General features: G+C 40.8%; 1 protein-coding gene across 8 annotated transcripts in view; it reads left to right on the forward strand.

The window, feature by feature from the left end:
- Window positions 1–14565, forward strand: part of PPHLN1 (periphilin 1) — a 130405-nt gene that overhangs the window by 8196 nt on the left and 107644 nt on the right. For 5 of the 8 annotated variants that reach the window (XM_034769599.1, XM_034769617.1, XM_034769631.1 and 2 more), the window contains exon 2: window positions 14381–14430. The exons of 2 other annotated variants lie outside the window; for them this stretch is intronic. In XM_034769599.1, coding sequence (XP_034625490.1) covers window position 14430 — 1 coding nt within the window. In that variant the 5' untranslated portion in view covers window positions 14381–14429. Of the gene's footprint in view, window positions 1–5259; window positions 5328–14380; window positions 14431–14565 lie in introns of all 8 variants that reach the window. One more of the 8 variants, XM_034769608.1, reaches the window with a different exon arrangement.

Consider the following 14565-nt stretch of genomic DNA (forward strand, 5'->3'; position numbering starts at 1 on the left):
TCATGGAATCTGTGTCCTCTATGACAGATTTGTAGCCTTACTCGTGAGGGAGGAGGGTAGTATTAGTGAACCAGATTTGGGGTCATTTGCATCAAAACCACACTGCTGAGGCTGGGGAGTTGAGCACAGGCATACTTGATGCACATCACATGTTTCTTAAGCACTGGGGAGGGAGGATGGAAATACCCACTCAGGTGACAAGTGACCTCCATGACAAAATTGTAGCCTTACTGATGATTAATATCATGCAGTATTATAGTGAAGCACCAGGTCTACTATGTTAAGATTAGGAAGTTTTTTCTGTTTAAAGGAGGATTCTTCTTAGTGCTCTAAAATCTGTATAAGGGTACAGGTTGTCTTGAAATTTGATATTCCTCGTTGGGGGAGCGGGATAGGTTTAGTGATCAAAATTTGGAGTCATTTGAGCAAGAGGTTCCTGAGATACAGCCCTCTCCCTCCAAAAAAACATAACACCCACCCCCCCACTTTTCTTGAAGTTTACAGATTCTACTAATGCTTTTTTTGTACACCCCTGGCTTCTAAAGTGCTAGTGGCTATATGTCAGTGATTCTCAAACTTTTGTCCTGGTGACCCCTTTCACATAGCAAGTCTCTGAGTGCGATCACCCCCCCATATAAATTAAAAATACTTTTTTATATATTTAACACCATTATATATGCTGGAGGCAAAGCGGGGTTTGGGGTGGAGGCTGACCGCTCACAACCCCCCCTTTAATAACCTCGCAACCCTCTGAGGGGTCCCGATCCCCAGTTTGAGAACCCCTGCTATATGGGATGGGAAGGGGAAGGTGAGTTGGCAGTGATGGGGTGGGCCTGTATACGTTACGAGGGAGGAGACAGACATATCCTAGTCTTCTTTCACATACACCTCTACCCTGATATAACGCTGTCCTCAGACGCCAAAAAATCTTACCACGTTATAAGTGAAACCACGTTATATTGAACTTGCTTTGATCCGCCGAAGCGCTGCTTTACCGTGTTATATCCGAATTCATGTTGTATCAGGTCGCGTAATATCGGGGTAGAGGTGTACTTAGTTACTGTACCCACTGTAAAAACAACGAGGAGTCCTTGTGATACTTAGAGATTAACCTTAGAGTTTAACAAATTTATTTGGGCATAAACTTTCGTGGACTAGAACTCACTTCATCAGATGCATGAAGTGAAAAATACAGGAGCAGGTATAAATAGATGAAAGGATGGGGGTTGCTTTACCAAGTGTGAGGTCAGTCTAACGAGATAAATCAATTAACAGCAGGATACCAAGGGAGGAAAAATAACTTTTGAAGTGATAAGAGAGAGGCCCATTACAGACAGTTGACAAGAAGGTGTGAGTAACAGTAGGGGGAAATTAAGTTTAGGTTTTGTAATTACCTAACCACTCCCAGTCTTTATTCAGGCCTAATCTGATGGTATCCAGTTTGCAAATTAATTCCAATTCTGCAGCTTCACGTTGGAGTCTGTTTTTGAAGTTTTTGTGTGTGTGAAATTTTTTTACCCACTGTGTAATAAAACTGTCAGGTTCTTGGGACATAGACCATATCTGAGGTTTCTCTCACTAGTCTTATTAGCAGCTACATAATCCAAACATTACAAAGCATGACCATTATTCCCATTCCACTATAACAAAGTGTGTGGGCTGGTGTCGTGATGCTTTGGAATCACAAAGCAGTTATGTTGACTGGTGTAGTGAACAGTAGACTGAGACTCAGAATACCTGGGCTCTAGTCCTGACTTTTTGACTTGCCTACTGGGTGACTTTGGCTAAGTCATTTCACCTCTCTCTGCCTCTGTTTCCCCATGTATACAATGGGAATAATGTTTCTATCCTTGAGATCTACTGATGAAAAGTGCTATGTAAGAGGTTGGTGGTGGTATCTCATGTAGCGTTGTTGTGGCCATGATCACTAAGTGATTATATCTGACTTATCAGTCCTCATCCTCAAAGGAAACTTGCACGACACTTTCAAACGACAAGCCAGGGAGCTTAAGTTCATAACTTTGCTAGACACTAAAAATCATGGACTAAATAGATGCACTGGATTTATGTCTTATTACAATAATCTGTAAGCCACTTACACCCCCCACCTCCCTTTCTTCCCTCCTTTTTCCCCTTATGATTGGAGGGGTGTTAAGGGTCCCTTGACATCTGTATTAATTATTTATGCTAAATAAGATGTTCCACCTTGTATTTTAGGTGTGACACTCTGAGGTCTGGTCTATATTACTGAGTTAGGTCAACATATGGCATCTTATGCTGACCTAACTCTGTAAGCCTCTACACTAAAATGTAGGTCCCACAGATGCAACTCACTCACCCACTACACTGACTTAATAACTCCACCTCTGTGAGAGGCGTAGCGCTTAAGTCAATATAGTTAGGTGGACGCAGTGTCAGGGCTTGCCTATACTACAGGTTATGTTTGTATAATTTATATCGTGCAGGGATGTCAATAAACCGTCCCTGTGAGTGACATAAGTTACACTGACCTAGGCGCCGATGTAGACAGAGCTATGTCAATGGGAGAGCTCTCTCCCATTGGCAGAGAGCGTTTTCACCGGGTGTGCTACGGTGGCGCCGCTGCATCGGTGCAGCGGCACCACTGTACCGCTTCTAGTGTAGACTAGCCCTCAGTGTAGATAATGTGTTGCTTACATTGACTGACTGTTGCTGCCTTTCAGAACCATCCCACAATGCCCCACACTGTCCGTTAAATCGGTGCAAGCGCTCCCGGTGACGATGCACATCGCTGACACAAGGACCATAATGTGTATGTGTAAAGCCGATAAAACTGCAGTGGTTGTGAGTCGACGTAACTTAGGTCAACTTAATTTTGTGGTGTAGACTTGCCTTGAGTATGTTTCCCAGACATGAAGAAGAGCTCTGTATAAGCTCAAAAGCTTGTCTCTCTCATCAGCAGAAGTTGATCCAATAAAAGATATTACCTCACCCGCTTTGTCTCTCAGGTATTATTATTGTTGCCTGGCCACAGCAGTGTCTCAACTGCACATCTATGTTAATTAGAATGCCTAAATGACTACTAACACCTACCAACAACATTTCTGATTATATTAAAACAAAAAAAAAACAAAACTAGAAAATTCACTGATAAATAAACTTACTTAATGCAGAGTTAAGATATATCATGTTCTTCCAGAATGCTGAGTTCAGTAAAATTCAGACTTGTGAAAACAAGGAATGAATTAAGGTATTTCAAACTCCGATTTCTAAAACCAGGAAATACTCAGCCTTAATTGTGTCCTCTGAGAATGATGTCCCAATACCCATAATATATATCCACAATGCCTTTGTACTGCATTGAAAAGGAACTGCCTACATCTGTCATACACTCAAACACTTAGGCCTGGTGTACATTTAAATTGATCTAGCTACAATGCTCAGGGCTTTGAAAAATTTCACTCCATGAGCACTGTGGTTAGGTTGGCGCAACCCGTGTTGTAGATGCAGCTACTGCTATTCAAAGAGGTGGATTACCTACATCAATGGAAAAATCCCTTCCATCTGTATAGTAAGTGTCTATACTACAGGATTACAGTGGCACAGCTGCAGCGCTCACTGTAGCATAGACAGAAAGAACACATCGGCTAAATTTTATGACCTCTTCACCCTTATGCACACAATACCATCTAACACCATACTTACACTTACCTTTCGTTAACCTCACAGACCATGCTCATCTCCCACCTAACTGCTGACAGTCCCATGGCCAGAAGACCCCTGTACCTGCTACTGAGACAGGCTACACACAGTAGTGCTGAAATGAGATATATACTGGATATTTCAAGGTACTGGTGTACCTGTTTCCTTTGATCACACGCATCCACAGAGGGTTGCATCCTCCTCAGGTCACCTCATATCAGAGTCACAACTCTTCCAAGCTGCTCCATCTAATTTCTCCACTATCCAATATAAAGAACGAGGAATACGTGTGGCACCTTAGAGACTAAGAAATTTATTTGAGCATAAGCTTTCGTGGGCTAAAACCCACTTCATCGGATGCATGCAGTGGAAAATACAGTAGGAAGATATATATACACAGAGAACATGAAAAAATGGGTGTTGCCATACCAACTGTAACGAGAGTAATTAATTAAGGTGAGCTATTAGGTGAGCTATTATCAGCAGGAGAAAAAAAAACGTTCGTAGTGATAATCAGGATGGCTCATTTCCAACAATTGACAAGAAGGTGTGAGTAACAGTAGGGGAGAAAATTAGCATGGGGAAACCGTTTTTACTTTGTATAATGACCCATCCATTCCCTGTCTTTATTCAAGCCTAATTTAATGGTGTCTAGTTTGCAAATTAATTCCAATTCTGCAGTTTCTTGTTGGAGTCTGTTTTTGAAGTGTTTTTGTTGGAGCATTGCGACTTTTAGGTCTGTAATTTATTTTTTTGCATAGAGACTGTCAAACCGAAGAATAAATGGGCACAAATCAGACGTCAAGAATTATAACATTCAAAAACCAGTCAGAGAACACTTCAACCTCCCTGGTCACTCAGTTACAGACCTAAGAGTTGCAATACTCCAATACACCATTAAATTAGGTTTGAATAAAGACTGGGAGTGGATGGGTCATTATACAAAGTAAAAACTGTTTCCCCATGCTAATTTTTTCCCCCTATTGTTACTCACATCTTCTTGTCAACTGTTGGAAATGGGACATCCTGATGATCACTACAAACGTTTTTTTTCTCCTGCTGATAATAGCTCACCTTAATTAATTACTCTTGTTACAGTTGGCATGGCAACACCCATTTTTTATGGTCTCTGTGTATATATATCTTCCTACTGTATTTTCCACTGCATGCATCCGATGAAGTGGGTTTTAGCCCACGAAAGCTTATGCGCAAATAAATTTGTTTTTCTCTAAGGTGCCATAAATACTCATTCTTTTTGCTGATACAGACTAACACGGCTACCACTCTGAAACCTATTCAATACAGTTACACCTATCAGTGAATGCAGCTGCAGTGCGTGCAGCTAACCCCAAGTGTCTATTGCCAGCTCCATAGGTGACAGAGTTAAGGTTGTGTGGGTATGTACCTTAACTCTGTATTTCCTGATTTTCAGAAGTTTTGAGTTTTGCTGAACTGAATGTTTTGCAAGGGCACCATATACCACTGGGCAACCTTACCTCGGAGTTAACAAAGTTCTTTGCCAGTGAATCATATTGTGTGTGGGTTTCCCAAATTGACATACCCAATCATTCACTCTAGGTTGGAGAGAACTGCAAAGAAAACTACATTCAAGGAACTTTAAGTTCATGATGGAGAGTTTGCATCAGGTATGAGGGTCTGAAGTGTCATGAATTTGTTCAGTAATATCTACCCATTATTCTACAAGCAAGGAAGTGCAGAGAGTTTGATGGGGAGATCCTTCTAGTACAGCAGCACTGCCTTCCCACTGATATTTTCAGCGGCCACAGAACTTGAAAAATGGTACAAGGATGAGAATGACTCAAAAATCTGGGGTAATGCCTCCATTCAGTTTCTGGATTAAAGAGCAGTGAATGCAATCCCAGATATTGTGGGCAAAACTGTTTGGTTTTTGTACAAGAAGGTGGAAAAATCATAACTATGATGGAAGGTTTAGTCTCCATGGAATAGGTGAAGTAGCTTAATTTATTTTTCCTCTTTGTCACACTGCTTGTAGTTGTCAAAAGACATAGGGCTGCCTGTTTACCAGAATAAACAACAGGAATTGACAAATATACCCAATGCTTGATAACCAGGTGAAAAAATAAATGTACTGCCATACACCCAAGCCACTCACCCCAGAATATAACTCCTGTAAGATGAAGGAATAAAACAAGTTTGTATTGTTTACTGTATTTAATTGTAATTTGGCAATCAGTTTTCTCTTTAATACGTCTTTAAAAATGTAATTTTTCTCCCTTTTTCTGTATTTTTATCTTTCTACCTCCACTCCATGCTTTCCCTTTCTTTCCTGTATTAGATTATGACCAAGGATATGATTTGGTCAGGGAGATCACGGATTCCGTGACTTTAACAGATGTCCACTTCTTCAGCTCAGGCTTCAGCCCCGCCAGGTGGGGCTTGGGCTGAAGCCCAAGCCCCGCTGCCCATAACTTAGCTTTGCAGTTGTCCCATTTGCTAGCTCCTAATGCTGTCCTGTGTACATTTGTGATTTATTGACTTATTGCCTATGTCCTGTCTATTTAATAAAAATACCTGTGCCAAAAATCATATCCTTAATCATGATGTATCTTTCCATGAATTATTTTCTCCGTTTGTTTCCTCTTTCTTCTCTCTTCTACTCCCTCATTTCCTTCCCTATGTTCTTATGCAGGGGAGGAGGTAGCGATTTCCCCTCTCCTTTCTTTTACTTATTTCCAAATCTCTTTCCTTCAGCACCATACTTCTCTCTTCAAAATGTATCCAGTCTCTTTTTCCCAACCGCCTACTTACAAACATATAGTATTCATATTTAAAATTTTTACCAATGCAAATAATAGGTAGAGGATTAAACCTACCAGCTAAAGACTAATACAAAAGAAGGAGAGGGTGCAAAATGCCAAGTGCCATCACTTCGGTGAGAAGATAACTCCCCACCTTGTGCCATAAAAGGAGAATTCTAGGGTTCCTCCTGAGGTGCTGTCCTTCAACAAGAAACCCATAGAGAAAAGATTACTATTGCAAAAGTTAATGATGGCTGTCACTCATGTATCTCAATCCCTCCATTTTATTCATGTTACTGAGAAGAGGAAAAGCTGGAATAAAAATTAAGCATAAACCTAAAACTTCCAAGTGAGCCTCATAATCCTACTCTGTTTTGTGGAGAAGGAAACCATTTTTATTAGGTCTGTTGCACTAGCACAAAGCAAGACCTATTGCTGTGATAATCTGCTTGCTCTGATTCTTGGCAGCAAGCCACAAAGGGGCAGCTTGTGTTATAAAGTATTAATAGAATTCGTCTCCCACATATGGTGAAACACCATTAGTTGAGAGAACACTTCAGTAAAAGCAATCACCTCTGATGCAGATGCAATATAAACTTATACAGTAAATAAATAAGGGTGTGTCTTCACTACTGTAGCACGGTAATGTAGACGCTTTCTACATTGATGGGAGTTTTTCCATTGAAGTAGGTAATGCACCTCTCCAAGAGGCAGTAAGTAGGTCAATGGCAGATTTTTTTCTGTCGACCTAGCTGCATCTACAATGGCAGTTAGGTCCACCTAACTACATCCCAGACGGTATGAAATTTTTCACAGGCTTGAGCAATGTAGTTAGGTTGATCTCAGTTTTAGGAGTAGACCAGGCCTAAGTAGCACAGTAGAGTATACCCCCAATTATCCGAATAGCGGGGGGGGACATGGATTTTATTTGAATAATTGGGAGTTCATATAATTGAGAGGGCAGGAGCAGCAGCGCAGGGAGCCCTCCTCAGCTCTGCTGTCACAGCCCTGCTCGCTCCCATAACAGTGGGGCTGCAGAGGGCTCCCTGCGTTGCCTCTTGTAACCTTTGATTTATGTGTTTCCAGTTACTAGTTTAAACATAAGAAATAAAACCAAACTGAATTCCTTAAGGTTTGCGCCTCCAGGGTAGTTACAGATCATTTAATTTAGTGGAGGACTGTGAATGACACGGTGAATGATAAAATTAAGGATTTTATTTAATATAAAATAGTTTAAGCAAACAGGCATTACAATATGATCATGCACTGCATTTATACTCGCATTCTAAAGTGAAAAGATGCATGCATATCTGTTCAGCTTCTGGATGAGAAGTGCGGATATAATTCTTTAGTGGTACCTTGATGGGGGATTGGCGTGCCTATCTAACATCAACCTACTACCCTTTTTATAATCAACTATAATAATGCCACTTAATTAATTAACATTAAATCCTCCTTTTACCATATATTTATTTCCATAACCGTAATTAAATATTTTCTACTTTCTCATTGGCTGTTTAACATTAAGCATCATCTTAACATCTGCCTCAATGCCAGACCAGTAACTAGCATTATAGGTAGCATTTTCCAAAACATTAACATTTTATTTAAAACATTTGTAAAAACCAATTAGGACCAAAACATGTTTACAACATGAACTGGGGTTATGCCTTAACTTATCTCTGAATTGTCTCACTTCACTTTACTCATACTTTACCATGCCTCTCTTGATTATTGTCAAACCTGTTTTTAGGAAATAGATTTTTGGGCCTTTTTACATTACAACACATTACTATAGGAAATAAGCAAACATCATCTCTATACATGCGACATGCTCCTACCCTCCCTGGATTACTGCACGCGCCAGGGGCAGGGAGAGGCTGCGGTCCTGGTGGGGCAGAGCAGAGATCCCTGGTCAGAACAGTAGCCTTCTCTCCACCTTGCAACTGCAGTGATCAGGTATCACCGGCCCAGAGGCAGTTCAGGGAGTCCTCTTCAGCTCCGCTGTCATGGCCCCACTCACTCATTCCCATGGACAGTGGAGCTGTGGAGTGCTCCCTGCACTGTCACAGGAGCCATTCAGTAGCAGGATGGCCTTCCCTGGCAGGGAGTCTCTGCTCTATTATCTGAACCTCTGTATTATCCAGAAATAATGGGATTCGGATAATAAGGTTTCAGAAACCCAGGAGTATACTGTATTAGAAAAATTATGGAGGTCAAAGTTCTCTATTAGTACATGCAGCACAGTCAATATCTATCACATGTTTGGATACAAGACAAAATATACAGTATCCAACTTTGTGAGCAATTTTATTATACTGAGAGGACAGGTGATTATAGTACACTTCTATCCCGATATAATGCGACTGGCTATAACACGAATTCGGATATAACGTGGTAAAGCAATGCTCCAGGGGGGCGGGGCTGCACACTCTGGTGGATCAAAGCAAGTTCGATATAACGTGGTTTCACCTTTAACGCTGTAAGATTTTTTGGCTCCTGAGGACAGCGTTATATTGAGGTAGAGGTGTATTACAATCTTAGGGTCTGATTCAGCAAATCCTTACTAATGTGAGTAGCCCCACTGATTTGGAGAATTTCATGATTGGCATGTGTTGTTAAAGCAGGATTCAAAATAGGCCAAGCCAATATCTGTTGATTGGAAACTTTCCAAATATCAACAGATATTTGTGCAGGAGACCAAAAAAATGTATGATCTGCCTTCATATGAATGAAGTTTTTGGCTAAATTTTTAAAAATAGGAGCCTGTCTGTATTTAGCTAGTTAAGAATTTTCTAAAGTGCCTATATTCTTGTGCATTTTTGAAAATATCATTTCATTTTTTTAAATCTTTGTTCATTCATAGATTTAAGGCCAGAAGGGAACATGGTGATCATCTAGTCTGAACACCTTTATAACACAGATCAAAGGACTTCCTTGAATTAATTCATGCTCCAAGTCCAATAGCTGTGGTTGAACTAGAAAATATCTTTTATGGTAACATACAATCTACATTTAAAAATGATCACCACAACCATGACATTTCTTACCACAACCCTTGGTAAGTTGTTCCAATGGCTAATTACCCTTATGGTTTAAAAAAAAAAAAAAGTGCCTTATTTCTACTTTGAATTTGTCTAGCTTCAACTTCCAGCCATTGGATCTTGATGTATCTTCTTCTGCTAAATTTGAGAACCATCTATTATCAAATTTCTGTTCCCCATGTAGATACTTAGACTATGATCAAGTCACCCCTTAATCTTCTTTTTGATAAACAAAATAGATTGACCACCTTGAGTCATTAGAAAATCCCACACATAGGAACTTAAAGTTAGCTCTTATTTGAAAATTTTAGTCTTCAGCTATTTATTTACAAATGTATATTAGTGCACATCGCTTCAGCACGTGAATGCTTTAAATAACCCTTAGGAAGACCATTTTTCTTTTGTAATAAAAGTATTAAAGCCTATTAACTTTTAATCCAAATTTGTTTTTTCCTTAATAATGCTCATACAGCATAGTTTTTGTGCTAAACCTTATAAAGGCATTACACTTAAAATTGACTGGGATGTTGGGCTACATAAAATTACTTTTTTTATGCTGAATCAGCAAAAGGTAAAGGAAGTTTAGACTTTCAGTTAGTCACTATTCTGTAAACTTTATCCTACCTATCATTCAGATATCACAGTAATTGGTGCATTAGAAATACCTAGATACAAAGACCTGTGGCCTCTTCTACAGTTGGAGCTACTTGGAACAGAATATTTCCTTTAAAGGAAAACTTCAATATAAATACAAAATATTTCAATTACAAAGGAGAATAAAGACTCAATTTTACTTCCTCTGAAGTCAATAGAAGTTTTTTTTTCATTTCCTTTGTAACTCAAAATAAATTATGCTGTTTAATTTTATGATTGTATATATAAATTGTTGAATAAATTAAGTAGCTTTTGTGATGAAAATTTAAAATAGTTCTGTTTTGAAATTTTCATGAAGTGTCTAACACTGCTTTGTGTATCTTTATCAGTCCAATTAAATCAATTTACTTCATAACATTCTCAACCATGAGTAGATTTTAATGATTCTTGGCATCTTTTTTTTTTTTACTGATGATTCTTGACATTTTTTTTAATACATGTACAGCCAGTATATACCACACTGATAAGCACTTTATAAATGCTGATAGGACTTTAGCTTGTGCAACAGAGAATTTTCAAGGACAAGAATACTACAATGTACAAGCAATTGTTATTTGAAAATGAGACATGAATCCACTAATGAAGCTGCTGGAGGAAATAAAAAGATGACAGAATTTATTTAATCATTAATTCTGTCAGTGACTATAGGAAAGATATTAGGGTAATGCTCCCTTCAAATTCAGTCCCTTTAAATGGCAAATTCTTCTTTGTCTCTGCCTCAGGCTGTAACTGTTTGCTTAAAGGAATAAAACAGTTGTGTGTATTGTATTCAGTGGTGCCATGTTACAAGTGAACTTTCTATTTAATGATTTTGTAAAAATATAACCTACAACACTTCTCTTGCTTTTGATGTTGCATCTTTCTCATCCTGACTTCATTTTATTTTTTTCCCCTCTTCTTCCCTATAGTAGATCATAGTGTGTTTTTATTGAGTTGTCTTAAGTGTCTCATCCTTTTTTCTGTTTTTTTTTCTGCAGTGTATTCACTACTTCCTCTCCTTTTCTCTTTCCTCTTTATTTCCTTGTCTATATCGCACTTCCCTATTCTGTCTTATCCCTTCAGTTTATTTGTCTGCCTACTCATTCCTATCCAGTCACAGATGGTCTAAGATGTGGAAATTTCACCAGATACCTAAAAGCTGTAGGATTAAACCTACTATCCAGAGTCAAGAATAGGGGCCCCATTATACAGGGACAAAGTCCAGGTGAAAAGGCAGTATTCTCTAATACTTTCCTCTGTGAGTGGAAAGAAGAGGATATCGCCCCAACTGCTTGCAGGTTCAATTTTTCATAGTAGACTCTGTCTAGTGTGTGTCTGTATTTATCTCCCTCTGTTGCTGGGTGACAGAGGAAGCATTCTCTCAATTTCCCCACTCCATTTGCAGAGCCTCCTCACTCTTGTGAGAGTCGGTGGAAAGTGTGCCTGTTACTCGTTGTCTCTCCATGTTTCCTCACTGATGTGATGGGCATCATATATGTGTGTATCTGCATTCTATCATTCATTCAACCTGGTTACTCACAGTGGGTTCCTCTTTCTCTATTCCTTTCTTGGCCTCTCTTTTTGAGGACTGCTATGCTGTGGATAGCTTCTGCTCAAAGCATTCTTAAGCAGCAGCAGAATATTTATGATTATTCTTCCCACTTTCACTACTGCCCATAGTGTTTAGAGCAGTAGCAGTGAAAACTGATAAGACTACAGGCGAGTGGATTTTTTGATCACTGCATCAAGCAAGTAGCATTAAATGCTTATTGCCAACTACACACCTTTGAGTGCCAGATGTGGCTTAAATGATCAAGCAAAGGAAGGCCTTACACTCAATTTGATGGCGTTTGTTTGTAATCCAATAACTTTTGAGTGCTACATCTGATCAATTCCAAAATTTCAGGGAATGGTTTAAGCATCAATGGCCAGAACCTTATGGATTTTGGTGAAAATTGGAAAAATTGAAAGGTAGACATGGGGGACACATGGAGTCACTGGCATGAGAGGAGGGATGGGGTTGCAGGGAGTCCCTGAAATAGCGGGAATAGGATGGTGGAACATAGGGAGCTGGTGGAGGGGAAGGGAGGAATGTAAGAGCCTCTGGTGGGTGTAATGCACTCAGCCTATAGAAAGAACAAAGGCCTGGTCTACACTTGGGGGGGAGAGAATCGATCTAAGATATGCAACTTCAGCTACGAGAATAGCGTAGCTGAAGTCGACGTATCTTAGATTAACTTAAAATTACTTCACCAAAAAGCGGTGCCCCCAATTTTTTTTTTTACAGTGTTCCTGGGCTGGGCTGCCGGCGGCGTGCTGACATGTGCAGCTCAGACTCCCTCTCCCAGAACAGTGGCCGCTCCATGCAATTATTGTCATTGCCAGCGGGGGCGGCGTGCTCGGGGAGGGGGCGTAGCAGAGATGAGCTGGGGTGGGGAGCCCTGCGGCAACTCCTCCCCTCCATAAGGTACCCCCCCGCGGCAGCTCCCCACCCCAGCTCATCTCTGCTACGCCCCCTCCCCGAGCGTGTGGTCGCCGCTCCACTTCTCCCGCCTCCCAGGCTTGCAGCGTCAGTCAGCTGTTTGGCGCCGCAAGCCTGGGAGGGGAGGAGAATTAGAGTGGGGGCGGCGTGCTCAGGGGAGGAGGCGGAGCAGAGGTGAGCTGGGGTGGGGAGCTGCTGCACGGCTCCCCGGGGGGCGGGGAGCTGCCGCAGGGCTGTGGGGGGAGGGCGCAAGGTGGAAGTTTCGCCTAGGGCGCGAAACTTCCTTGCACCGGCCCTGGATGAGGGTGCTAAACACCTTACAAAATTTTACACTTAATATGAAAAGTTTAGAGAGAGGATGGCAAAGGGCCTATCCAGTTCAGTTACAACCAAATCAGAGTAGACCTAGTTACAACACAGTTCTATTTAGCAGAGTAGACAGGCTCTTAACTAAGTTCTGTAACTGGGCCAAATTTTTGGACATGTCCTGATTATGGAACTTGGTTAAAATTCCATCTATGTTCTAAAATGGAACCAAGTTGTAAATAGGTCCCCTGACTCATTTGTAATTCTAATGTAGACTGGCTCAAATGGTGGAAACTATAATTGCGTACAAATACTTCATACAGCTGGGGAAAGTGCTATCTCCTAGGGAGTTAATTTAAAATTATCAAAGGGAAAATTTATGTTGGGTTCTCAAACTTCATTGCACTGCGACCGCTTCTGACAACAAAGATTACTACATAACCCCGAGAAAGGGGATCGAAGCCTGAGCCCAAGCCTGAGGGCTTCAGCCCCAGATGTGGGGGGCTGTATCCTGAGCCCCACCATCCAGGGCTCAAGCCGAAGCCTGAGCCCCGGGCAGTGGGCCTTCGGCTTCAGTCCTGGGCACTGGGGCTCAGGCTTCGGCTTCAGCCCTGGATGGTTGGGCTCAGGCTTCAGTCCTGGGCCTGAACAAGTCTAATGCCAGCCCTGATGATCCCATTAAAATGGGGTCGGGACCCCAAAGGTTGAGATCCGCTGTTGGACTAATGGTTCTTAAGCTGTGTCTCATGAGCCACTGGTAGTCTGGAGTGCTGGTTGGTCACATGTTGCTGGTTCTTATTTCTGACTTTCTAATCAGATTAAAACAGCCAAAATGCTATAATATTGCAGATAAGTCAAGTGACTAGAATAATTGGCCGTGGAAGGTTGAGACATTGAAATTAGATATTTTTGGCCTGGTCCCCGCTAAGCCCCCACTTCAGACTAAGGTACGCAAATTCAGCTACGTTAATAACGTAGCTGAATTCGAAGTACCTTAGTCCGAACTTACCGCGGGTCCAGACGCGGCAGGGAGGCTCCCCCGTCGATGCCGCGTACTCCTCTCGCCGAGCTGGAGTACCGGCGTCGACGGCGAGCACTTCCGGGATCGATTTATCGCGTCTAAACCAGACACGATAAATTGATCCCAGAACATTGATTGCCTGCCACCGGACCCTCCGGTAAGTGTAGACGTACCCTTTGAGTTGATTGGCTTCATTTCATATTTGTGTAGGATAGTGGACCATTCTGCACTGGATCTCTTCTAGCCCATCATTTTAGGATTTGGATTTTTAAAAAAATGGATTAATTTTCTTAGTGAAAACTAATAGTGAGAAAGCAAAAGTATTGTATTTTAAATGTGTAGTTGGTGATTTTTTTGGTTTTTTTTGTTCTGTTTTGTATTTTGGTGGGTTTTTTTGTTTTTTGCTAATGTATTTTTGTTTTTAATTTCTTAGGAACTAATTGAATGGGACTTCAAATACTGGTTGATAAAATAGACCCAAAAGTAAGTGGTACAGATACAAAGTTTTTGTTTGTGCTCTTTTGCAAAATATATATAGCTAAACTAGTACTACTTGTGGTAACAGTTAAGAAATAGTGCAATAAATAAGCTTATCAGATTTTTGTGGTTACTCTTTTT

The sequence above is a fragment of the Trachemys scripta genome, chromosome 1, assembly GCF_013100865.1.
Source record: "Trachemys scripta elegans isolate TJP31775 chromosome 1, CAS_Tse_1.0, whole genome shotgun sequence".
In the NCBI taxonomy this organism is placed as follows: Eukaryota; Metazoa; Chordata; order Testudines; family Emydidae; genus Trachemys; species Trachemys scripta.